This window comes from Hyperolius riggenbachi, chromosome 7 (assembly GCF_040937935.1).
Source record: "Hyperolius riggenbachi isolate aHypRig1 chromosome 7, aHypRig1.pri, whole genome shotgun sequence".
Lineage (NCBI taxonomy): Eukaryota > Metazoa > Chordata > Amphibia > Anura > Hyperoliidae > Hyperolius > Hyperolius riggenbachi.
Window position 1 is genome coordinate 113,068,190 of NC_090652.1, and position 27,313 is coordinate 113,095,502.

General features: G+C 41.9%; 1 protein-coding gene across 1 annotated transcript in view; it reads right to left on the minus strand.

Annotated features, from left to right (window-relative positions):
• Positions 1–230: 230 nt before the first annotated feature.
• LOC137524542 (cytochrome P450 2K4-like) overlaps positions 231–27,313 on the minus strand; it is a 70,773-nt gene continuing 43,690 nt past the window's right edge. Inside the window, exons 4-9 of the mRNA XM_068244529.1 lie at positions 23,810–23,970; positions 19,964–20,143; positions 14,081–14,222; positions 10,030–10,217; positions 3,317–3,458; positions 231–1,058 (exon numbers count right to left, since the gene is read on the minus strand). Of these exons, the coding sequence (XP_068100630.1) occupies positions 871–1,058; positions 3,317–3,458; positions 10,030–10,217; positions 14,081–14,222; positions 19,964–20,143; positions 23,810–23,970 (1,001 nt within the window). The 3' untranslated portion in view covers positions 231–870. The remainder of the gene's footprint in view (positions 1,059–3,316; positions 3,459–10,029; positions 10,218–14,080; positions 14,223–19,963; positions 20,144–23,809; positions 23,971–27,313) is intronic.

A 27,313-nucleotide genomic window follows, 5' to 3' on the forward strand; every position in this document is an offset into this window, starting at 1 on the left:
AAAGTGCTGAGGAAGATGTCAGTGTTATATAATACTAAATAATAATAATAAAGATCATATGACCGGGAGAGACCAAGAAACTGTTATAGTTTACAATAGTTCTCTCCTCAGTACTTAGTATGGTAAGATTGTCCCTTAGTAATGAGACTTTGTGTGTGAGCTTTGAATTTTTTATTAGTGGGGATGCAAGGGATGCAATGAGTAGAGATGCAGTCCACAAACACACTGACTGTCGCAGCAAAGTCCACTTTATTGATGATCTAATACACAAACAGGATAAAACAGATAATGTGTTTCAGGCAAGTCGCCCTTACTCATAACTTGATGCCCTACACACTCCTCTGCACTAGTAACACCACATCACATAACATTAACCTCCTTAGCGGTATGGACAAGCTCAGCTCGTCCATTACCGCCGGAGGGCGCCGCTCAGGCCCTGCTGGGCCCATTTTGTTATTTTTTTTTTTTTTAAATCATGCAGCTAGCACTTTGCTAGCTGCGTGGGGGATTCGATCGCCGCCGTTCGCCGCCGCTACCCGACGCGAAAGGAGCCCTCCCCCCGCATACCCCATGCACAGCCTGGCCAATCAGTGCCAGGCAGCGCTGCGTGGTGGATCGGGACATCACGATCGTCGCCATGGCGACGGGGGAAGCCCTAAAGGAAATCCCATTCAGAACGGGATTTCCGGACGAGCTAATGCGCCGGCGGCAATCGAAGGGTAGGGAGGGACGCCGCAGGGAGGGGGGAATCATGTAACTAGTGCTAGGCTAGCTACATGATTTAAAAAAAAAAAAATAGTGCCGCGCTGCCACCCTGGCGATGTTGATAAAACGCCAGGGTGGTTAAAAAGGAAAATACTGTGTTTTTGACTAACAGTTAGGTTTTGCACACAACAAGTATGGCAGAGGCATTAAGATGAAACCAGTTTCAGGAGTGAGATCTAGATCTTCTCTAGAAACTCCTGGAGGTGGGTGGAAAGTGAAGGTTTGAAGAAGCCCCGTAAAGAATAGGAAAAGCTCCATTTTGGCTAAGCCTTCTCCAGCACAAATTCTTCTTCCTATGAAAAAAAGCAGGAGGAAGAAGATTAGGCACTTTGAAGACAAAAGACATTGCTGACACTGCCTTCTATTTTACAGTCCATCTAAACCCCAACAAAATTATCAATGATATAGTATTAGAAGTAAAGCAGGTTTTATCAGCTGAAACATTGTCTTTATTATGAAAAGAACGTACAATGCAAAGTATGGTGCAGCAGAAATGTATTCCAAGTCAGGTGGTCATGTACAATTGTAAATAAATAAAAGTATCCTGATGAACAACACAGGTAAGCTGCTCTGAGATACAGTATTAGAGTCAGTTCCAAATACCTGCTAGGCAGGTTGTAATAACAAAAATAGTCTTCAGGCCTCTAATGTGTGGAAGAAACATCAATAAATACATCAAAAGTTATTTGCAGTCACACCCCAGCAAAATGATCATGGCGGAACTCCCCCCCCACACACACACACACACCAGCCCGCGTCACTTCTGCTGCCCACACCTTTTCCCCTTAGCTGTCCCACTCCCCCCTCCCCATCTGTTCTGCAGTCTAAGTGCAGGGAGCATGTTTATACTTATCGAGTCCACATCCAGTCTGTATAGGGTCTCTTCTTCCTCTGGGCATGTGCACTCTCTATGCGCTGATCTTCCTTGAGCTCCTGATACATGTCATGTCATCAGAAGCCATGGGAGGGCAGCATAGAGCATGCAGATGCCAGGAGGAAGAAGATACCTGGTATGTGGACTAGGTTAACTATAACAGCGCTCCCTGTGCTTACTCTGCAGAACCGGGGTGAGAGGAGGAGCTGCCCCCCCCCAGCGCAGTCATGGGGGGTCGCATAAGCTATTGTTATGCCTGCACAGATATATCACATTATATTCAGTGAACAACCAAAATACAATTAATTTGTAATTTTTAACAATTGGTTTGATCATACAAATATTTAATCATCAGTCCAGGGAGTACAGTTATGTCAGTCACAGTGAGGTCCACCCTGGTGTCCAATGGTGGGGTGTGAAAGGCATGTTCCTGGATAGAATGAGAAATCTTTGTTGCCCAACTGATGACTCTGCTTGGCAATCTTTTCAGCACTTCCTCTCCTATATGCTCTGTCCCTTGTATCTCTGTTGCTAGGTGAGGATTGCTTCAGCTTTTCGTCAGATACGCTAATGATCTTCTCTTCCAAGTAAGTGCAGTTTAGGGTAACGTGGTTCCTCGGCTTTGTACATTACACTGTTTTTCCTGCCCTCTTTCCATAGTGCAGAAAAAACAACATCTCACATCCTATCTGTGCAGGGACATTGGCAGGCATATGAAGGACAGAGTGGCACAGGAGAAACCACCAGAAGGATTTCTGAGCAGAGGTGTGCCTGGTGTGCTGCCCATATCACTGATCTTCAAGGCAAACTAGGCTATAAAACCTTTAGGCCCTCACACGTAGCTACACAGCAACGGGACCTAGTGTAAATTGTACACTTCACCCCAGCTTGGAATGATGTATAATAATTGCATTATACAGACCACCAAAACTGGCTTTCTAAGGATGGCCACAGTGTGAGGGAGGTGTAACCAGAAGAAAAGGTGATTTTCCATGATTATCACTAAGAAGTGGCTGAATATGACCACCCCCCCCCCCTCTCCCCCCCCCTCTCCCCCCCCCCCCCCCCCCCCACCTCTCCAACCCACCACAAAGTTTTCTTTCTGTGTTGCAGTGGTGAAGTGGAGAAAAAGAACACAGTAGATACAATACAGGAGCCCAAATAGTGTAGTATGTCAATAAGTAAACAGGTTAAGTATAAAATAAATGGGCTACTGACAAAGATGGGTTGCACTGGAGCAACCGACCACAAGAAGAAGGTGGAGAAAATAAACCAAACTCCACTCATGCTAATAGCATGGACCGCTTTATGCTATCGGCTGTCTATACTCTGGCACTTTTATTGGCCTGAGGAAGTGGGCTTGGACCTGTGAAATGCGTTGCCTTTGCTAAATCTTTTTTCTCTTGTGAGAATGTTGTCATTGAGGTAAGTTACCTCACTACTTTAGATTTGTATTGCTGTTTTAACTCAGTTTTATACAATCCTGGGCGCTTCTTCACCCCTGTTGCTCTTTCTGTGTTTACCAGTATAAAGGAGGCGTCTGCTGAGGGGTGGAGTTTAATGCATCACATGTTCTGTGCCTATAAGCTCTTGAGTTTAGGTCCTCCGTTAATATCTTCATTAAGTTGCAACAATGATTATGCCATTAGGTACAATGTGATTCGTTTCATGACCTACCTGCTGAAAAGGGCATAAACGCATCTCGTCGTACAAATTTTCCAGATCCATCCAGAAAGTGATTTGGGTTGAACTCATAAGGTTTTTCCCACTGAGTCTTGTCATACAGAACAGATGTGAGGAGAGGAATCACTGCTGTGTCCTGCAAGCACAAACACATTGCCCAACACTTAAAGGAGAACTCAGTGACCTGTTTTTAACTCAGACATTTTCTAAATATTTTGCTTTTTAGAAGTTAAAGGAGTACTGTAGGGGGGTAGGGGGAAAAAAGAGTTGAACTTACCTGGGGCTTCTAATGGTCCCCCGCAGATGTCCTGTGCCGGCGCACCCACTCACTGATGCTCCGGTCCCTGCCTCCAGTTCACTTCTGGAATGTCAGTCTTTAAAGGCATACTGGGCCTGCGCAATACACTTCTGGTGATGTCAGTGGGACCGAGGGTGCTGCCGCACAGGCACAGTAGTTTTTTTACTTTAAAGTCGGAAATTCCAGAAGTGATCCGGAGGCAGGAACCAGAGTCTCGGTAAGTGGCTGTGCAGTCACAGGACGTCTGCAGGGGACCATTAGAAGCCCCGGGTAAGTTCAACTCATTTTCCACCTACCCCCCTACAGTACTGCTTTAACTCCTAGAAATAAGTTTCAATAATAATTAAACTTTTTCTCTGGTCATCTCTCTGATTCATGCTATCTGAATGAGAAAACTAACCAGATGAAATGATATTTCAATTAACACCTTCTGCATCTTGCACCCCTCACTCTACTGAATGGGAAAGCATTGTACTTTGGGCTGCTACTAGTCCTTCCCCCTGAAATGGATTCTGAGATAGTACACCATTAATTGTGGGGAGGTTGCTGGAAATCATCAGGGGGCTCAGATATATTAGCTACAGGGCCAGCGCTTGTATAGGGGCAAACTGGGCAATTGCCCAAGACCCCAGAGCCTCCAGGGCCCGAAGTCTCCCTCATAAAGAGAGTCATTATAGGAGTGTAGCCCAAGCTGATGGTGACCCCTGAGGGTTGCAGAGTGCACACCTGAGCATAATTTCACCTGGTGCACTCCTCTCTTTCCCTTGCTCGGTGCGTCCTTCCACCTCCATGGCTTCCCTCGGTGACATCTCTATCCTCCTACCTGGAATAGAAAACAGACCCCAGCAGGGATGCAGGCTAATGATGCCTTGTGTGTGCCGGCTGGAGAGGTGAGATCATGCGCCAATATGCACCCTGCATGATTAAGGAGGAGTGGGAGATTGGAGGGGAAAGGAACCCTAATACAATTATGGGAGAAACAAAACCAACCTCATTTTACCTAAAACGGGCCCTGACTAGCTTCTTTAATGCTTTCTACACTGTCAGCCTATGGAGGGGAAGTATAGCAAAGCAAACCCCCACCCAATGTGTGCTGCTCTGAGGACAGGAGTGAAGTATTTCCTTTACAGACGCTTCTGCAGGTATGAAACACAAATCAAGTTATTTGAAGGTGAATTTGTCAGTCTCATTTGTTAATTTTTTTTTTTCAAGTGCATCTGTTGCCATCATAGACTATGGCCTCAATTCTGGTAGCTATGTGCGGTAAATATTTTTTTTGCCTGTAAAATCCCACAATCTGTATTTTCCGGGTTTTTTTTAGCAATTTTAAAATGTTTCTGCATTTTCAAAAATGCGATAAAATGCGTGGGGAACGTGGAAAGTGTGTGTTAAATAATAATAATAGTCTTTAATTGTCTTCCATAAGTTAGGAAATTCTTTGAAAGGTGTTTTCTGTTGTTGGGGGGTAAAGGTGTGTCTGATTATGTAGCAGCCTATGGAAAGTATATTGCATCCCCTATAAAAAAAATCCAGTAAATATCTTAAGTTTTATTTCTACTATTCTTTTCTATTACACAGCCTGAATAGGAACTCTACTAAGACAGCAAAATGCATAAAAATTGACTTTACAGCCAGGTACAGGCAAGTCTGTGGGCTCGTTCACACTGCAGGCGTTTTCGGCTTTTTTTCACCCGCGTGTGCCTTTTAAAAACGCCCCCGACCGCGTGTACAGTGCATGTCTATGAGAAGGTTCATATCAGCACGGGTCGTGGGCTGTGCGACTAGCAAAGCAGTGGGCGGACCATTTTCAGGGCGATTCCGCCTCAATGGAAGGTATAGTAAAATCTGAAAACGCCAACAAAAACATGCAATAAGGCGCTTGCGGGTTTGTCTCCACGGATATTTAAACGAAAAGTGTTTCCAGGTCAGCCTGAACTTCCTGTTTGTTGGTAGAGCTGGTGCATGAGAAAAACCAAAGATGGTTCAGCACGGAGGACCTGATTACGCAGGTTGAAAATTATCCATTTATTTATGACAAAAGGCATCCTGATTATAAAGATAACTGTGCAAGACCAATGATGCCTGGGCTGAGATCGCTGCTTTCTTTATGGAAGATGTATGGGACCAATTAGACCAAGGGAGAGAAAAGTAAGTTATCTCTGATGTTGTCAATATTTTTTTTCCCTTAAAGGGAACCGGAGCTGAAGTGAAGAAAAGATTCTATACATACCTTAGGCTTCCTCCAGCCCCATACGCGCTGATCGATCCCACGCCGCCATCCACCGCTGCCCGCAACTACGAGAACGGGCTTCTGTCACTGACGTCATCGGAGCCGGGCTACGCTGGAGAAGTGCGCCCTCTACGTATCTCTCCAGCGGCTGCTGCAGAGATACGCAAAGAGCGCACTTCTGCTACGCTAGACTGGCTCCGACTGACGGAACAGCGGGGAGCCGGTGCTCGTAGATGCGGGCAGCGGTGGATGGCGGCGTGGGATCGATCAGCGCGTATGGGGCTGGAGGAAGCCCCAGGTATGTATAGAATCTTTTCTTTACTTTAGCTCTGGTTCTCTTTAAAGGGGAACTGAAGAGAGAGGTATATGGAGGCTGCCATGTTTATTTCCTTTTAAGCAATACCAGTTGCCTGGTAGCCCTGCTGATCCTCTGCCTCTAATACTATTAGCCATAGCCCCTGAACAAGCATGCAGCAGATCAGGTGTTTCAGCTGCATGCTTGTTTCTGGTGTTATTCAGATACTACTGCAGAGAAATAGACCAGCAGGGCTGCCAGGCAACTGGTACTGATCAAAAGGAAATAAACATGGCAGCCTTCGTATACCTCTTACTTCAGTTCCCCTTTAACATCTGTAATACTTGTTATGTTTAATTGAAGAAGGCAATACTTGTGACGTTATTATATGCATAACGACTGCAATAGGCCTCAGAACCAGATACAAATGTGTGGCATTTACTGCACTGCCTTTTGAACAGCCATGCTTATTAATAATGTAATTTGTGACCACTAACAGCAAATGTATGAACACTTTTCTATAGACAGAAAGAGGAAATGAGTGTGTTGTAAGATATACAGTATATATTTTTAACCTGCAATGTGGAATAATTTGCTATAATGCAATATGCTAAAATGTACCTCTTTAACTACTTGCTGACCGCGTCGGGCGTGGCCGCGGAGGCAGCCCTAGGACCGCCTAATGCCAATTGGCGTAAGATCCTGTGGGCGTGTATTACAGGCGATTGTGCGCACTAATGCTCGCGCGTCCCTGCTTGGATGGCGGAGCTCTGCTCTGCCTTCAGTCTCCCAGCGGCGATCGCCGCTAGGAGACTGTTAGACAGCGGTCTATTAACATAGTACAGCGCTGCGATCTAAGGCATTATTAATTTCCCCCTGGGACACAGGAGAGCAATCGTCTCTCATAGGCTGAAACCTATGACAGACGATTGCCATCACTGGCTGGCTTGGGGGAGGGAGGGAGTTAGGAAAAAAAAATTATAAATAGGGAAATGTATTAAATAAAAAAAGAACATAAATATTTATTAAAAAACAAACATCTAGGGGGCAGCTGATCAGACCCCACCAACAGAAAGCTCTGTTGGTGGGGAGAAAAGGGGGTGTATTACTTGTGTGCTGAGTTGTGCAGCCCTGCAGTGAGGCCTTGAAGCTGCGGTGGCCAATTTAGCAAACAATGGCCTGGTCTTTAGGGGGATTTAACACTGCGGTCCTCAAGTGGTTAATGTTATATGATTGAGGTTGTGAACAAATATGTGTCACCAGATCCACCTTTGGAAAACCAAAACACTGCATATTATGGCCATAGTCATATGGGTCAACAACATGAAGCATACAGGCAACCAGTCTAGCAACCTTACTATAGTCAACCTGTATATAACCCTTATTATTATGCAATGCCAAATACGCCACCTTATCCTCATATGTCTGCACAGCAGTACTATCCACCCAGCCAACCACCTATGCCTCCAAGAACATTTAGCCCACAAGAACCCTCACCTCACACACCAGTGTATACAGATCTGAGTGGTCAAGGTAGTGGTTACAACAGGCCACAGCAAAAGTTCCCCACCAATGAGACACACAGTATCTCACCGGAATTGTTTGTACACAATAATTAATGTGGTCTCCTTCCATTTAGGATTTTTTTGGGGGTTTTTATGTTATTGTTGACATTTTATGTTGAGAATATTTGACTGTTCTTTCTTATCTTACATTGAACAAATGACATTTTTTACCATATCAGTTGTACTCCGGGTACAACATAAAGTATAGGTTGCCTCAACAGTGTAGGTCATTGTTTACGTCTGGGCCACAAATTGTCCTGGCCATATTGTACGCTCTTGAGCACCATAAAAATATGTCATTATGTACCACTGTCATTTGCTGGTTGCAAATATATCAGTGCCTGCTGTTAACTGTTTTGTTTTTTTGGAAAATATGGCAGCCTTACAAAAAAAAAAAAAATTAACAACAAAACACAAAAACAAAGTTAAAGTATTGCAGGTTGACACATTGTAGAAAAAGTTGATGAATGAACCTTTGACATTTGTAGATGTTTGGGTATAGTGGGCGCAAAGTGTTAGCCTATAGCTGTTGGTAAGGAAGTTGGTGTTAAATATGGTGACGAGATTTGACTAAAACAACAAATATGAGGTGCAATTGGCTGAGGGGACATGAAATACCTTACACATGGTATTACAGAAACACATGCAAAATAAACATTGAAAACCAGCTGACTATAATCAACCAGGTGTATAGAAATCATTTGTAAGTGTCAACACAGAAAACAAGGTAAATTGAGTGACATTGAGCCATGACTTCTCTGCTGACATTCATGGGATGCACCCAGTACTGACGAGGCCTGGCACCTCTACTCATGAAGACATCAACATACAAAAGAACAAGCAACTCATCCTTCATGGCTATAGTCCTCTCCACAACCCACAAAGCATTGCAGGTAAGGCTCTGCTTATATATTTATTTATTATTATTTATTTATTGTATTTATAAAGCGCCAACATATTACGCAGCGCTGGACATTAGTTTAGGTTACAGACAATATTTAGGGGTGACATACAGCAAAATGACAATACATGAATACAAAAAAGACCAGATCATGCAGCACAGTATGAGTACCAGGTAATGCTTAGTCAGTCAGTGGAGGGGAGCATGGAGATTAGGCAAGTTAGGTTCACTCAAATGCATAGCATGGGTGCACAGTAATGGAGGTGCATGATCAGGTAGGACACAAAAGGAGGAGGACCCTGCCCAAAGGCTTACAATCTAGAGGGAGAGGTAAGGACACGATATGCTACACATTACACACATTTAATCTAATAATGTTAATGTGCATTATTTGGTGCAAGGTCTCTTTAAAATCTCCCAAAAAATAGCTGAAAAACGCAAAACGCCCCAAAAATCACATACAAAATGCCCTTAATAAAACCCCTGCCCATCCAAATGTCGGGAATTGAAAAAAAACACGTTAAAAAACGATAAAGTGAAAGCTAACGCGATTCGAGCGCAATGTGAACAAGGCCTTAAATTGATCAGTAGAGATGTAGCGAGCAGTTCGCAGAACTGCTTGCCGCAAAGCTATGGGCAGCCTGGCCCCTGTACTACTTCCGGGTAGCAATGACCTGCAGTAGTACGCATGCCCTTGGCCGGATGCGTTCATTAGTACGCATGTCCCGGCCCGGCAGTGCGCGTCCTTAATTGCGCATGAGCGTGATGTCGCCCGGCCACAGGCGCGCAATTAAGGACGCGGATTGCCGGGCCAGGACATGCGTACTAATGAACGCATCTGGCCCAGGGCATGCGTACTACTGCGGGTCATTGTGACTCGGAAGTAGTACAGAGGTCAGGCTGCCCATAGCTATTCACTAGTGAAGTGTTCGCCAACATCACTACTGATCAGTAAATTTTGTACAAACACGCCACCTACTGTATTTTCATGAGAATTCAATTTTCTGGTAAAATATTGCAAAATACGGCACAATTTATGACCTAATTTACCTCATGAGGTAAATAAGGCAGTAAATTATGAGCAAAATCTATTATATTCTATTCTACCAGAATAGCAAAATGTTTTTACTGCATGTGGTAAAATACAGTGTATGCAGTAAAGCGTACACCAAGCTTACCAGAATTGAGGCCTATATATTTATGTTCCTTTTATCATTGGCTTCTAATGATAACAATTAGTTTTACATTTTTAGTTTTCCTAAGACTCAGATTCTCAGCAATCACACAACACAATTTTTTTGTGGAAATAAAGATTTCCTATCAATGTATGAATTAGTGCTTTTCATTGAATAATGAATATACTGTACAGTGAAGTAACCAACATTTTAGTTTGACCTTATATTGTACTAATAAATTACCTTAGGAATGTGGTGTCCCTGGAAATACACGTCCTTCGTTGTTGCATGTGGGACATTCATAGGAGCAATGTTACAGAACCTCTGCACCTCGTGTATCACTGCATCAGTATACGGCATTTTTCTCCGATCATCAACCGTAGGCATCTCTCCTGGTTTAATATGTGCCTGGATTTCCTCTCTTACTTTCTCTGTAGCATAAACTTATTTCATCAGCAGCACCACAAGATTGTAACATAGACAATGAACATGGAAATACAGTATATATTTGTGCCTTACTGAGTTCATTTTGTTTAACCACTTCAGCCTACAGTGTTGTTCACCTTATGCATCTGAGCAACTTTCACCTCCCATTCATTCGCCAATAACTTTATCACTACGTATCACACTGAAATGATCTATATCTTGTTTTATCCGCCACCATTTAGGCTTTCTTTGGGTGGTACATTTTGCTAACAATTATTTTATCCTAAATCCATTTTAACAGGAAGATTAAGAAAGGAATGGAAAAAATAATTATTTCTCATTTTTTGGCCATTATAGTTTAAAATGAATACATGCTACCGTAATTAAAACCCATGTATTTTATTTGCCCATTTGTCCCGGTTATTACACTGTTTAAATTATGTCCCTATAACAATTTATGGCGCCGATATTTTCATCACTATTTACAAGCTTATAATTTAAAAAAATATATTATATACTCTCTTGACATGCATATTAAAAAATTTCAGACCCTTGGGTAACTATTTATGTTGTTGTTGTTTTTTTAATTGTAATTTTTTTTATTTTTTTTTATTAAGCTTTTTATTTGGGTAAGTTTTGGCGTGGGACGTAAACAGTTAATTTTAAATGTAATATAATGTATTTATTTAATAAAAAAATATATGTGGGTGTAGTTTTACTATTACATTACTATTACAGTTAAAAAGTCCTGGAAATGAACAATCTCGCTTCCAGGAAGCATTAGGACTAGATTCCCATTCATTGATCTCGGGGCTAACAGCAGGTAGCAGGAGCGCGCACGGTGCCGCTGCAGCAGCATAGTCTATCTGGACGGATACAGCTGGCCAGATAGACTTAAGTGGTTAACTTGTTACAAAAGATTTGATTTATGTTTTGGGACTAATGTTACCCTTGATTGTATACACATCATCTTTCTTATTAATGGTTTTGTAAAACAAACAAAAAAACAAAAAACACTGTTCGTGCCAGTATGACATTTTATTTTGATTTTTACTTGAATACAAACTTTGCATACAAATTGTGTTGCAAATGTGTTATTAGGTGCACAGAGATACTAGATTTCATTTCGTGTACTTGACCTCACAGGACATGGATTCATACAGTAGTTGTATAATGTTTTTTTTTTGTTTTTTTTATGTTTTGATGTTTTTTTTTGTTTTCTTTGTTTTTTGCTGTTTAGGTCTTGTTCACACCTAGGGTGTTTTTGCCTTTTTTAAAGCACTGGCGATTTGCAAAATCACCCTAAAAGCGCTTGTGCAATGATTTACTATGAGAGTGTTCATATCTGAGCAGTTTGATTCCAATCTGTTCATTAACCTCCTTGCCGGTTTTCCCGACCTGAGCTCGGGGTAGAAAAAAGAAGCTATTAGCGGTGATCCCGAGCTCAGGTCGGGGTAGGCATTGCAGAGCTTTACCTTGATTTGTGGAGTCCCGCGCACGATCGCGATGCGCAGCGGGACTCCAGCCTCTCTCCCCGGCAGTGTGGGGTCTTTCCCTGGCCGCCGGGATCCATCATGTCCCCGCTATTCTTCCGGGGACCCGGCAGCCAAGCAGAGCAGCAGAGCGGTGGTGGCAGCGTGACGTCATCGGGGGCGGGGCTAATATGTAAAACGAACTTCTCTATATTAGAGAAATATAGAGAAGTTCGTTTATATGTACATTAACGCCATCTTGTGGTGAAAGTGCAAACTGCAGCGCTGGAGCCCAAGAAGGTACATTTTTTATTCTGTTGCACATCTCCCTGCCAGAATGATTTTTTTTCAGGTTTTAGGGTATGAAAGAGTGAAAAAAATTGCACCTCTTTTAGACCCTAAAATCTGGAAAGAATCAGAACGGCAAGGAGGTTAAAGCGCAGTGCCATTTTCTGAGCATTTTGGCTCAATGGAAGGTATAGGGAAATCACAAAGTGATTGAAAAAGCGCTTTGTATAGCGATTTCCCCAGCGCTTTCATGAATAAATACATTGTATTTATTCATTTCCGGGTGAAAGATTTCACTTCCTGAATGAAATCAGGAAGTGAAAAAATGAATCGCTCTGCAAAAGCGCTTATAAAAGCGCTTTTCTAAGCACAAAGCGCATGAATATTGCTGGTGATTTATGATGTGAACAAAGCCGTAATCATTGTTAGATGAATGACTGCATTAAGAACTGATGAAAAGGGTTGGTATAAAGTGCTAGTGTTGTTCTGAGTAGAAAGCCTGTTATAGGACCTATCTGAGCTGATTATACACTCTGAATGTATGTTTAAAGTGAACCAGAGACGAAGCACCCTCATGTATTTTACCATAGAAATCAGTGGGAACATTAGAGAAAACACCTACCCTGCTCTCTGTTCCATCCTCACTGCTAAAAGTGTCTGTTATCTAGCTGAGATAAGAATCCCGGACTGAGCATTGAGTTTGGCTTTGCTATAATGACTCAGCTATAATGATTTCTGAGCAAAGCCAGCAGGGGGCAGGCTTGGACTTGAAAAGACACAAAAGAACACAGTCTCAGCTATAATCTTTCTGTAGCAAAGCCAGCCGACTGCTTAGTCGGGATTCTTATCTTAGAGGTGATAACAGGCAAATTAAACAGAGAACAATGTAACAAAGAGCAGATTAGGTGTTTACTGTCATGTTCCCACTGATTTATAAGGTAAAATACATGAGGGTGCTTCATCTCTGGTTCTCTTTAAATTGGTCTATTTTTGAGCAGGATCTATGTACATGACAAAAAAGGTGTAATCTCTCTTGTTATTATGGAGGCTTCTTCCTTAGTTATACAGGTCACCGGAAACAATTAATTTTTTTCACATTTGGAGGGCTGGTTGGCAGTTAGGAAAAGTAATTATCACCCACAATGCAACTAGATTTACAGACAGGAAACTATCATGACCATGGCTATGATGACATCATACTGTGGGAGGGGTTTCACTTCAGTATCAGCCATACAAATATCCCTGATGATCTATTCAAGAAAGATTTTTGTTGTTGAAAAGGGAGTATTGGACACTGATTCAATTCTGCATCAAAGTTCCTCTTTAACCACCCTGGCGTTCTATTAAGATCGCCAGGGCGGCTGCGGGAGGTTTTTTTTTAAATAATAAAAAAACTATTTCATGCAGCCAACTGAAAGTTGGCTGCATGAAAGCCCACTAGAGGGCGCTCCGGCCGCGTCATTCTGATTGCCTCCGGCAATGAGCAATGAGCGGCCTTCCTTGTTTCGCTTACCTCGTCGCCATATCGACGAGCGGAGTGACGTCATGGATGTCAGCCGACGTCCTGACGTCAGCCGCCTCCGATCCAGCCCTTAGCACTGGCCGGAACTGATTGGTCCGACTGCGCAGGACTCGGGCGGCTGGGGGGACCCTCTTTCGCCGCTGCTCGCGGCGGATCACCGTAAAGAGCGGCGGCGATCAGGTAGCACACGCGGCTGGCAAAGTGCCGGCTGCGTGTGCTGCTTTTTATTTGATAAAAATCGGCCCAGCAGGGCCCTCTTTCGCCGCTGCTCGCGGCGGATCACCGCAGAGCTCTGGCGATCAGGTAGCACACGCGGCTGGCAAAGTGCCGGCTGCGTGTGCTGCTTTTTATTTGATAAAAATCGGCCCAGCAGGGCCTGAGCGGCACCCTCCGGCGGTAATGGACGAGCTGAGCTCGTCCATACCGCTAAGAAGGTTAAGCAAATTAATTTTTCAATTAATTTGTTTAAGTTGGTGGAGACTATCCCCCATAATAAAAACAGTTAGGTAATCTGTAACTCATGTCAAACTTTAAATGAAGCAGAAGAAAGCAGCTTAATCTTTTCCAATTATAGCAGTAAACTTACTTTGTATTTCTGGATATTTCATCATCAGTAATATGGCCCATCGAAGTGTTGTAGATGTTGTTTCTGTCCCAGCTGTAAAGAGATCGAAAGCTGCCATAGTCAAGTTTTCATCATTAAAGTACTTTTCGATTTTGTCTAAGGCCTGAAACAAAGAAATTGGATTGTGTGCTTATCCATCTAGCATTTACACATTGGTTTCTAATTCCAAAAAAATATTACATAATATGCAGCTCTTTTATGTTTTGTTGCTATTGAGCCATATTCTCACACTATTTTTATTTCACATACTTGCACTGTTAGGAAGGCTATATAAACTAGCTTCATAGTGTGCAGCAATGAGAAATGCAGGAGAAACAGATATTAATCAGCCCTTAGGTAATGGTTTTTGCATAACTAAATAATATACACCAAAATAACAAACAAGTTTGATCACAACCTTTTACACCTGCAGGACATAATAAGAGATCTTCGCTACTACACTGCCACCCTGTGCTTATAGCTGGTATAGATATACACATAATAGACTGTTGTTGCTAAATATGCATTCCAACATGCCCACTAAACAACTGTTACCTCTGTTAATCTCATTTGTTACCAAAAGTCAACAAACTAGTCTCTGGATAGTGGCTTTCTCATAGTGCCACCACTGCTTCCCTGAACTGTTCATTTGATGGTAGTGAATCTTCACCTTCCAGTTTTGGATAAGCAGTTTCCATAGTTGTGCTTGCACTGTTTGACTCTATCATGTTGAACTATTGTAGAATCAAATCTATTTTTAAACTTTGGTTTAACAAAAAACTGCCATCTTTTTCACTCTGTACATCATTCCCTATGTAGTATGTGACTCCACCTAAGTCTTAAAGAGAAACACCAGTAAAAATAATGTAATAAAAAAGTGATTCAGTATTACAATAATTATGTATAAATGATTTAGTCAGTGTTTGCCCACTGTAAAATCTTTCCACACCCTGATTTACATTTTGACATTTATCACACGTTCACATTTTAACTGCTGGCAGGTGATGTCACTGGAAGGAGATGCTTTTTGCTTTACTGGCATTTGGAAACAGCTGTAAACAGCTGTTATTTCCCACAATGCAACAAGGCTCCCACAGTGTGATGTCAGAACTATGGTCCTGACATAACACTGTGGGAGGGGTTTCACCACAATATCAGCCATACAGAGCCCCCTGATGATCCGTTTGTAAAAAGGAAAAGATTTCTCATGGGAAAGGGGTATCAGCTACTGATTGGGATGAAGTTCAATTCTTGGTTATGGTTTCTCTTTGAGTTTCAAAGTGTTTATTGAGTACTGCTGCTAGCTTTGCAATTTCTTCATTGCTTCTTTGATCCATTTTTGTGGAAGTTGTTGCATCTCTTTCCAACTTAGAACTTGGCTTATTCTGAATGGCTGTGCATGCCATGAAGGTCCAATGGTCTGCTGGGATTCCTTTTTAGTGCTTTTTGTTGAGGATCTTATGGAAGTGACTATATATACAGAAAAGGATTAACACAAAATTGGGCCCTAGGCAAAATAGCAGTTTTCAGTGCTGGGCCGAAATTATGCATTAGCGTAATTACGCATCGTAATTCACTACAAATGCACCGTAAGCGTTACGTGTAAGGTTACGGTATTACGCGTAATTAATTACGCGTAGACCGTGGGGTTACGTTTTACGCGTAACAAATTACGCGTAAGACAGTAAACTCCCATTGAAATTACACAGTCTGCCGTAATCGCGTAATATTACGCTCCCGTATAATATAAAAAAGCCGCTGACTTTAAGGGTTAATAGCAAAGCCCCCTTAAGTGCTAAGAGCCCCAAATTTGGAGAATATATTAAGGAGATCAGAAGGAATAAGAGGAATTTTTTTTTTCAAAAAGACCTTATAGTTTTTGAGAAAATCGATGTTAAAGTTTCAAAGGAAAAATATATACATTTAAAAACCCGCCGACTTTAACGGTTAATAGCAAAGCCTGCTTAAAATTTAGGAACACCAAATTCACAGGGTATATTAAGGGGATCAGTGGGAATAAGAGGAAAACATTTTCTTCAAAAAGACCTTATAGTTTTTGAGAAAATCGATTTTTAAGTTTCAAGGGCGAAAATGTCTTTTAAATGCGGAAAATGTCAGTTTTTTTTGCACAGGTAACAATAGTGTTTTATTTTCATAGATTCCCCCAAGTGGGAAGAGTTTTACTTACTTCGTTCTGAGTGTGGGAAATATATTTAAAAAAAAACGACGTGGGGTCCCCCCTCCCAGACCTCTTTAACCCCTTGTCCCCCATGCAGACTGGGATAGCCAGAATGCGGAGCACCGGCCGCGTGGGGCTCCGCACCCTGACTATACCAGCCCGCATGGTCCATGGATTGGGGGGTCTCGGAAGGGGAGGGGCAGCCAAGCTTTCCCCTCCCCCTCCGAGCCCTTGTCCAATCCAAGGACAAGGGGCTCTTCTCCACCTCCGATGGGCGGTGGAGGTGGAGGCCGTGATTTCCTGGGGAGGGGTTCATGGTGTCATCTGGGAGTCCCCTTTAAAAAGGGGTCCCCCAGATGCCCACCCCCCTCCCAGGAGAAATGAGTATAGAGGTACTTGTACCCCTTACCCATTTCCTTTAAGAGTTAAAAGTAAATAAACACACAAACACATAGAAAAAGTATTTTAATTGAACAAAAAACATAACCACGAAAAAAGTCCTTTAATATTCTTAATTAACCATTAATACTTACCTGTCCCTTTAAAAGCCAGTTCCCACGCAATATCCTCGGAAATATACTAATCAGTTACAATGTAACAAAGTTATTACAATGTAACAACTTTGTTACTTTGTAACACCACCGCACCCGACGTCACTCGCCGCTCACCCGCCGGCCGCCGCATACACTCTAAGTCCCCGCCGGCTCCCGCCGTCCACTACGCCCACACCTGTCACCCATATACATGCTGGCACCCATGGGTGCCAGCATGTATATAGGTGACATGTGGGAGAGGCGGGGAGGGCAGCGGAGCCGGCGGGGACTCAGCGTCCCTTCACCCGACAGAGCTCTGAGCTATATAGCTCAGAGCTCTCGAAAGCATCTTTGTATTTGGGCTCCAAGGAGCCCCATTGGTCCTTAGCAGACCAATGGGGTTCCTTCAAATCAGAAGGAACCCCATTGGCCTGCTTTCCTTTGAAACTTTAACATCGATTTTCTCAAAAACTATAAGGTTTTTTTGAAAAAAATTTTTTTCCTCTTATTCCTTCTGATCTCCTTAATATATTCTCCAAATTTGAGGCTCTTAGCACTTAAGGGGGCTTTGCTATTAACCCTTAAAGTCGGTGGCTACCTAACATTGATCCATGCGTCAACTTTTCCGCTTGGCAGCATGACCTTACGCATTAATTGCTAGTAGGAATTTACGCGTAAGCCTATAACGTAATAACCTGAATTACGGTATACTTACGCGTAATTGCGTAAGTGCTATGCGTAATTACAGACATGTACCGAAATTGAATGTCTATGCCGTAAGCGTAATTTCGTAATGCGTAATAGCGTAAAATTACGCGTAATGATCCGTAAGCGTAGCTTTCTCCATTACGACCAGCACTGGCAGTTTTTGCCCATTGCTGGTGATTACTTGCCTTTTTAGTTAGATTTGGTGGGTGGGTGCTAGTAACCACCAGGCCCCTAGACTCTATTCAGGCCATAGGCAACTGCCCAGGGTTGCCATGTGGATTATCCAGTTCTTGTAGTATGTGAGTTAAATAACAAGAGAAACAATAATAAGGTGACCCCCACTGATTGATTTGGCAACAGAGATAACAAGAAAACTGGAAAATTAGGTTTTTCAGGTCCACAGTCAATAATACAGCTAATATAAAACATAACTTTTAATTATAGTCATTGAGTAATAAAACATTGATATGACAAAATCATTAAAAATCCATACGTTACATCGATGTGCAGTGATTGCCTGACGCACGTTTCACGGTCTATACAAGAGCCGCTTCTTCAGAGGCAAACAATTAAGAGTTCAAAAGTTGTGACTAGAGATGGCCTGTACTTTTCGCCAGAGAACTTGTTCGTGCGAACTTAGCTGCTTTGAGTTTGCGGTGAACCGCGAACACTTAGCGAGTTCGACCCGCCCCCTATACTACATCATTGAGCTAAACTTTGACCCTCTACATCACATTCAGCAGACACATGGCAGCCCATCAGGCTGCACTCCCTCCTGGAGCCCCCTCCCCCTTATAAAAGGCAGCAGCATCAGCAATGTTTTCACTCTGTGTGCTGCTGTATTAGTGAGAGAAGGGAGAGACATTGGAGAGATAGGGAAAGCGATAGTTAGGAAGTCTGTTAGCTTGCTCCTTGCTGATATTTGTTGATGAAAAGCAGCCCAAAACTGCTCTTTTGAGAGCTAATGTTCTTCTGATGTGTTTTGTTGTGTGTGTGTGTGCCACTGGCACTGCATATACAGCCCTGTCTGTCGCAGCTGGCCCTTGCTAATTGCTGTACTGTGCCAGGTATAGCACATTCAGTGCATACCTTTCACTGCCTCTGTGTGACTGCACCTTTTAGCAATCCTTAATCTTTAACCACTTCACCACTGAGGGGGTTTACCCCCTGACCACCAGAGCAATTTTCACCTTTCAGCGCTCCTTCCATTCATTTGTCTATAACTTTATCATTACTTATCACAATTAAACGATCTATATGTTGTTTTTTCCACCACTAATTAGGCTTTCTTTAGGTGGGACATTATGCCAAGAATTATTTTATTCTAAATGTGTTTTAATGGGAAAATAGGAAAAATCTGGGAAAAAATTAATTATTTTTCAGTTTTCGGCCATTATAGTTTTTAATTAATGCATGCTACTGTAATTAAAACCCATGAAATGTATTTGCCCTTTTGTCCCGGTTATAAAACTGTTATAAAATTGTCCCTATCACAATGTTTGTCGCCAATATTTTATTTGGAAATAAAGGTGCATTTTTTTCAGTTTTGCGTCCATCCCTAATTACAAGCCCATAGTTTATAAAGTAACAGTGTTGTACCCTCCTGACATAAATATTTAAAAAGTTCAGTCCCTAAGGTAACTATTTATGTATTTTTTTTTATTGTACATTTTTTTATTTTGTTTAATTACAAAAAAAAAAAAAAAATTGGGAGTGTGGGAGGTAATGAGTTAATTTTTTGTGTAAAAGTAATTTATTTGTATGTGAAAAATGTGTAGGGTGTAGTTTTACTATTTGGCCACAAGATGGCCACAGTAACTTTTTGTTTTAATGCGACCTCCAAGCGTCCTTCCGGAAGCTTGGAGGAAGTACTTGGAGGCTGGGTAAGATCACAATGATCGCGCTGCCCATCGGAGAGCAGCGGATCATTGCGGGGCTTAGATCAACGAACGGGAATGGATTTTCCCGTTCATTGATCTCTGGGTGAGCGGGCGGCGGCGTGTTTACTAGCGTCGGGCGGCGTGTTTACAAATGGGAGCGCGGACAGCGGCAGGAGTGCGCAAAGTATGGATTTCTCCGTCCCTGGGGGTTAAATGATGGAAAAAGGGACGGAGAAATTCGTACGGGCGGGGGGAAAGTGGTTAATGCTCTGTGCAGTACAGCAGCCCACACAAACAGGTGGATGCAGAAACCTAGAGTTGTAACTGAGCTCAGTGGTGTAGAGGCCCTTAGCCACCAGGGAGGGGCAGTGTTTATTGGCAATATTCAGGTCCCAAGCAGGCCTCATAATGCAGAGCAGCAGTGGGAGCATTATAGACAAGGTACTTACCTCTCTGCTCCACCCACAATCTATCTTCTCCAGGCATCCCTTTCTCTATGATTACAAGTTATTTCATGTAGTGTTTGTAGCTAATCCATTACATAGTAAATGAGAGATGTACCTACCTGATCCTGCTCTTGCTTCAGCAGATACGCATCTATGTATCCAGAAATATCATTCGCATTAAACTCCTTTCTTTTCTGCTTGATACGCTTCAAAATAAACTCATTGAGTTCACTAATATTTTGTACAAATTCCTTCTGTACCCCAAAAAGGGACATGATGCGAGGGAAATAATTATACAGCTGTGGAGACAAATCCATTATAATTAGGTAATTAGGACCTTATACTAAAGACATGAGATGTTAATTTTCAGGAAAGCGGTAGTAACAGTGCTTTGCTTCATATAACCATTCTTCCAGTCCCAAACTGGCTCATGGAGGGACTTGGAGGATTTGCTTGATGAGCTAAATAACAATTCATTTAAAGGGACTCCGAGCAGTGCAGAAACTATGGAAAGATGCATATCATTTTAAAGCTCTCTGTCTCCTCTTTCCAATGATATATAAACCACCACCGTACGCCTTTTAGTTTTCGCTATTTTCGAAAACTAAAAGGCGTAGGGCGACGATTTAGTTACTTGTATTACACAGGACGACACTTTCCCCAGTGTCAGCAGCTCCATTCAGCAGAAAAAGTCGCCCTGTGTAATACAATGTAACTATGGAAAGATGGATATCATTTTAAAGCTCTCTTTCTCCTCTTTCTGGCGACACCTAAATCGTCGTTTTTGCCGGGAAATGACATAGGTGTCTCCCAAAAGATAATAAGACCATGTACAAGAGGCATTATTGTGAGAAAAAAAACACATTTATCATCTTTTATTTACAATTGAGCAAAAAGTGTCCAGTCCAAAATTATTCATACCCTTCACAAACTGTCACAGTCTGTGGGAAAATTCAAAGTTCTATACCATTCCAAATAGTCCAAGCTGTTCTAAAGCATCCTGTTTACCATGATTAATTGGGAACAGCTGTTTAATCAACTTAACAGATGAAAAACAGCACCTCTCTGCAGTTGGTTTGTGGACAGTCATGGCTAAGACAAAAGAGCTCAGTGAGGACCTGCAGATGTGCATTGTGGTTGCTCACAAGTCAGGAAAGGGCTACTAGGCTATTTCTAAATGTTTTCAAGTTTCAGCGGCAACAGTGCAAAGTATTATTAACAAATACAAGATGTTCCGCACTGTGGAAAATCTCAGAGGACGTGGTTGGAAGCCAAAAGTGACAACTGTGCTGGCCAGGAAGATAGTGCGAGAGGTGAAAAAGAATCCAAGGACCACCACCAAGGCCATCCCGGTGAATCTGGGCTCTGCTGGTGGCAATGTCTCAATGCAGACAATCCAACGGACACCGCACAATGCTGTGTTCCATGGATGCAGACCAAGGAGGATGCCACTTCTACAGAGAAGGCACACAAAAGCTTGCTTGGCCTTTGCAAATGCTCATCTGGACAAAGAAGAAGACTTCTGGTCTTTTGTGTTACGGTCAGATGAAACACAAATTGAATTGTTTGGTCACAATGATGTTTCCTTCATTTGGCGTAAAAAAAGGAGAAGTTTTCAACCCAAAGAACCCCATCCACACTGTCAAACATGGTGGTGAGAACCTAATGCGTTGGGGATGTTTTTCAGCCAATGGACCAGGGAAGCTAATCAAAATAAACGGCACCAAGAAAAAAGAGCAATACATGAAGATTCTCAATGATCAGGCAGTCTGCAGAGAAATTTGGCCTTGGGAACCTGTGGACATTTCAGCATAGCAATGACTCAAAACACACAGCAAAAGTGGTGAAGAAATGGTTAGCAGACAACAACATTAACATTCTGGAGTGGCTCGGCCAGAGTCCTGACTTGAATCTAATTGAGAATTTGTGTATGGAGCTAAAGATCAGGGTGATGGCAAGAAGACCCTCCAACCTGAAAGATTTGGGGCTCATTGCTAAATATGAATGGGCAAAAATACCTGTGGTGACATGAAAAAAGCTGGTCTGCAATTACAGGAAGCGTTTGATTGCTGTAATAGCCAATAAAGGCTTTTCTATTGATTATTGAGAAGGGTATGAATAGTTTTGGACTAGACACTTTTTGCTCAAATGTTAATAAAAGCTGATAAAAAAATGTTTCCACAATAATGCCTCTTACATCGTCTTATTATCTTTTGGGAGACTCCTATGTAAATTCCCGTCAAAAAATTACTTGCTGGTTGAATAAAAGTAACTTTAAGTCAAAATTTGCCAAAGGTATGAATAATTATGGGCAGCACTGTATATATATATATATATGTATATATGTATATATATATATATATATATATATATATATATATATATACATATATATATATTAATATATGTATATATATATATATATATATATATATATATATATATATATATATATATATATATATATATGTATATATATCAGGCATGCATTTATTTAGGGCACCGGTCAATTTGGGCGCAAGGCAAGGCAAAAATGGCTCACCCTGCTCCTGCAAAAGTCCCGGCGATGTTAAGTACTTTTCCTCTCCAGGCCACTGGGGATTTGGACAACACATAATTTGGCTACCAGCTACTGTTAGCGGACGAATTACGCCGTTTTTATAGTAATTTGGGCTCTGTCTTTTGACGGCCCCCAAATTACCGTCATTCACATTACGGCCTGTGGTGGCACACGGTACACCCAAATTTCTTGCACCATTTTTGCCTGTCTCAATATATCAGTATTCATAATTCCAACAATCAAATCAGAATATAGGAATCAGTCATTTCTAATCATTAAAGTGGGTTGAAACTCAATAAATAAAATATTCAAAAAAAGTAATGAACACACCCAAAAAAGTGTTATTCAAAGTGTCAAGCATTTTAAAAAGTGTTCATTACCTTAAAAATCACCTGGTTGGTCTGACAGCTGTGTTATTTCCGAAGCTGAGGAGGAAGTAGTAGATTTTTATGCGATTTTGGTGCGATTGTGATTTTGGGTGTGATTTTGGTACGATTGTGAAAGAAAAGTATTTACCTTGGTGCTGGGTTTCTCCTAAGTTTTCTCCTTGGTAATATTTTTACATTATAAATAAAATGCTTTAAGTCACCAGCCAGCAAGACAATGCTCAGGATAATTTTGACAGTACTTTTTCACCTACTTTTTGGGTACTTTTAAAAATGCTGAGTGCTGAATAATGTAGTTTAAACAGAAGGTGAAAAATTATCTCCTAGGAGAAAACTTAGGAGAAAAAGTGGATTAGATTAGGTCCAAAGTGCGAATGTGCCATTCAAATATATTGCATGTAAAAATATTCATGTGCAACAAACAATACAATAAATAAATATTCTAATATTGGACACTTGCTAATTGCAATAAATTCCAACCCTCCCTCTACTGATGCCTAACACTAACCTAGATAGTGTTTAACAAAACACTTGATTCACAAAATCGCAGTCATACTGTCGTGCACAGTCAGCGCGCAGCAATATTAGGCTTCTTTTATACTGCAAATCGCAATTCTAATTTGCGATTTTCCCTGCATGCTAGCAACACAAGCAGAAAAACGCAGAACAAATGCGGCATGCAGGATTTATTTCAATCACATCAAAAATCGGAATGACATGTAAAATCACATCAACATCGGGAGTCGGAATCACATGTAGTGTAAAAGAGGCCCTACACTTATTTCTTTCCTCGAATATCACGAGTTACACTGTAGGAGTGACCCATGGTACTCAAGTAGCGTGACCCTTGCTATGGTAACGTGTGTTACCATAGCAACTGTTGCGCTACTTGAATAATGTGGGTCGCACTAATAGCGTAACTTGCGGTATTTGGGGATTTTGTGAATCAACCCCATTGCGTCTTTTTAGAAGAACAGTTTTATACTAATGTCCATACAAATGATAAAAGTAATACTTACTGCGATCTTTGGAGACCCTCCCAGTTTTTGATTATTGCTCATAGTTTTCAGGAGCTTTTTAAATTCTGGGTCACCGTATTCAAACCTTTTCCCAAAAATAATAGAGCTGATAACGTTACATATTGCATTGCCCATTGTAATTTCATTGTCAAATGGTTTTCCTGAAACATGTTCAATGAAAGAAAAGAAAATCCAGGATTACTATCATTCTTTATGTAAACAGGCTAATGTGCCACTGCAGTCTGAGGCTAATTTTAGGGGAAGATAATTAATTTAGCAGCATGGTTTTGGATATGGGAAGAAACTGGAGTGTCCAAAGGAAGTCCACATAAACACCGAGAGAACACACGTCTATGTAGTTTCTTTTGAAGTATCAAGCTTGAAACTCTAGCTGTAAAAGTGTAAATCATTTAGCTATAAATTGGTCTCATGGTAAGCTTTCCAAAAGAATTTCTGTACCGCCATGGTTGGGATATACTGTACCTTCTATAGCATAGAGATAGTAAGGGTAAATTGTTGTACTAGGTATCAACAACAACAACAACAACAACAAAAAAAGTCTAGAACTTGAGGTGTACTGGATTTTACTCTTGATATTAGGGAGCTCAAGGGTTCTAATGTTTTTCTTTTTGTTTGCTTGTTTTGAGTTTTTTTCTTACAGTATATACTTAGGCACAATTTGCTTTATTATACTTAACTGAAACTTTAACTGTACAGCGAGTGTTTTCCTATGGATCTAAAGTCTGAACCTGATTTTGTCTTTCGCTCATCTATTGTAGAGCCATTGTAGGTGATTTGCACTGATGTTTTTAAATCTACTCCCCTCCTGTCCCATGTGAGGTACAAGTGCTCTTTAAGAACTACTTGTTTAGTAGTGGTTGCGGAGGGAAATAGGTGTGGTTAGGATATTGACTATGACTAAGGGATCCATCTGAAAATGGCGCCTGCGAATAATGGCGCACGGTGTTGCCGCTTATCGCTATTTAACGTTAAAGCCTTATTGTTATTTAACGTTAAAGCCTTATTGTTGTTTAGCGTTAAAGCCTTATCGTTATTTAGCGTTAACACACGAACCCTCTCTGTACCTATCCCTAACCCCTAAACCCCCCCTGGTGGTGCCTAACCCTAACCACTGCCCTGGTGGTGCCTAACCCTAAGACCCCCCTGATGGTGCCTAACCCTAAGACCCCCGTGATGGTGCCTAATCCTAAGACCCCCCAGTGGTGCCTAACCCTAACCTTGACAGTGTTACATTTAATCCATTCACCGTTTTGCAGTTAAATAATGTCTGCAGTTTGGCTTATGTAGGGCGCTATTGATAAATAACGTTACTGTGGGCAATAAAGTCTGCTGTTTGGCAAACGAACGGCACTATTGATAAATAACGTTAGTGTGTGCCACTATTGACAAATAATGTTAGTGTGTGCCGTTTTTCTTCTTATTTCCCTGTGCGCCATTATTATGCAGTACTAACGATAAATAGCGATAAGCGTATCTTTTTAATGCGGCACCATTTTTATGCATAGGCGCTGTGCGCCATTATTCACTGATCCGATGACTAAGGATCCAGAAGGGTCAGAAATGCACTCTGTCTTTGTGACCATTATATGTTTTTGTATGGATGATCCAATAAAGCTTTCTACTCTTATAGCTTTTGGAGGAGTGCAAACTTTGTGTTTACTTAGCCGCTATTCTGCAGTGGTAAAAACGCTAATTTAAAGGACAACTATCAATAACAAAGTATTTGTATAAGTAGGAAACTACAATGTACAAATAATATCTGGGTATTAATTAATAGCTGTGTTAACATTTCCCCACTCTTCATATTAAAAATCAGAGGCAAAAGCTCTGCTTTACTCAGTGTCAGTTTTAGCTGCGTTGTAAAAATCCATTAGCAGAGGAGAGTCTGTGTTTTATGTGAAATGTGAAATCAAAGCCAGTTCTGATTTCTGCATCTCTTAAAGGACTTACGAGGTCAAAATAAACTTCTGAGAAAAACAATTATATCTATCCTACTTCTCCTAAAAATGGCTTTTTTAGATATCCCATAGTTTTATTTTATATTTAAATCTAGTTTTTAAGTTTTTACTGTTTCATTGTCTCTGCTCAATGACACATACATTGCAGTACGCCAGAGCTCAAATCTATGAATTATTGACCCTTTTTATCTCTTTTCTGCTCTTAAATGCCATTTACTGACAGAAAAATGTTTTATGGCTGTAATTACTTATCAGTGAGGGTAATGCTATATTCTGACCCAGCCCGACCCGGTCCCGACCCAGACAGAAATTGTCACTTGCATACTTGATGTTTAACTTTTTCAGGCAGAGAAAGAAAAAAAGGAACACAGCATAGTTATTTGTGTGCTAGGCACTGTACATACCCATGTCTATCTCATCATGTCACATGTCACCTCGTAAGTCCTTTAAGGTACACACGTCCTGATCTTCTGCCCAACTTGTCATCCGACTTGTCGTTTGAACGACAAGTTGGACGTGTGGATGCGCAGTGGAGCGACTGATAACAGCCAGTTTGCCGATCCGCTTGGCGGATCAGTTGAACCAACTGTCGTTTAAACGACTGTAACGACTCGTTCAATCAGTCGTTTAATCTAGTCCATTGTTCTATCCCAGGGGTGCCCACACTTTTTCGGCTCGCGAGCTACTTTTTAACCTGCAGAGTCCACGAGATCTACCTGCCCCCCGCGCCCCCCCCTCAGGATTCTTATCACCCCCAAAGCCTAGCGAATAGTAGCAGCAGGAGCCTTCTCCCATACATGTCCTGAATCCCCCTGCTTATCCCAGCAGTTCAATCCTGCCCTTTCAAATGTAGCAAATAGCTTCTGAATCCTCCTGAAGCTATTTGTCCAGTGTTCTCACTTGCTTGGCAGTCTGGAGGGGAGGAGACCTATCGCTTCATTTTCTCCTCTCAGCAGTGCCATCAGCTGCTCTCCTGTATGCCAAAAGCTTCTGCTGTCTCCACTCAAGAAGATAAAATGTCAACAAAACACTTTTCAAGCAATGTGTCACTGACATCTGTACGGATCAGATTCGGCTGGGAAAAAGAACATACTGTGCACAGAATACACAGATCTGGACAGTGCTGTGTGCCCAGAGAACTGCCTACTACGTCTTTGTTTCACATTATAGGTAGCAGGGGAGATGAAGCAGCGACAGCTCGGTGCACGTGGCTGAACTGTGTCATATAAATTATCTTATAATTTCCATGTCCGTATCTTTGCATACCTCCTCAGTATTTGCAGCCTGAAGTGGAAGAGACGCTGCGTGAGTCACACAGCATGGAGGGGAGGAGACCTGTCTACTTATTCGCTCCTCTCCCCTTCAGGCACGCCCCCTTTAGCCACGCCTCTCCCCTCTTCTCCGTGAATCAGCTAAGGCAGCAAAATCTGACAGCCGCGGCTGCAGATTATGACAGGACGCAGCCAAGCGGCCGCGATCTACTCAGCAGGCGGTCGCGATCTACCGGTAGATCGCGATCGACCTA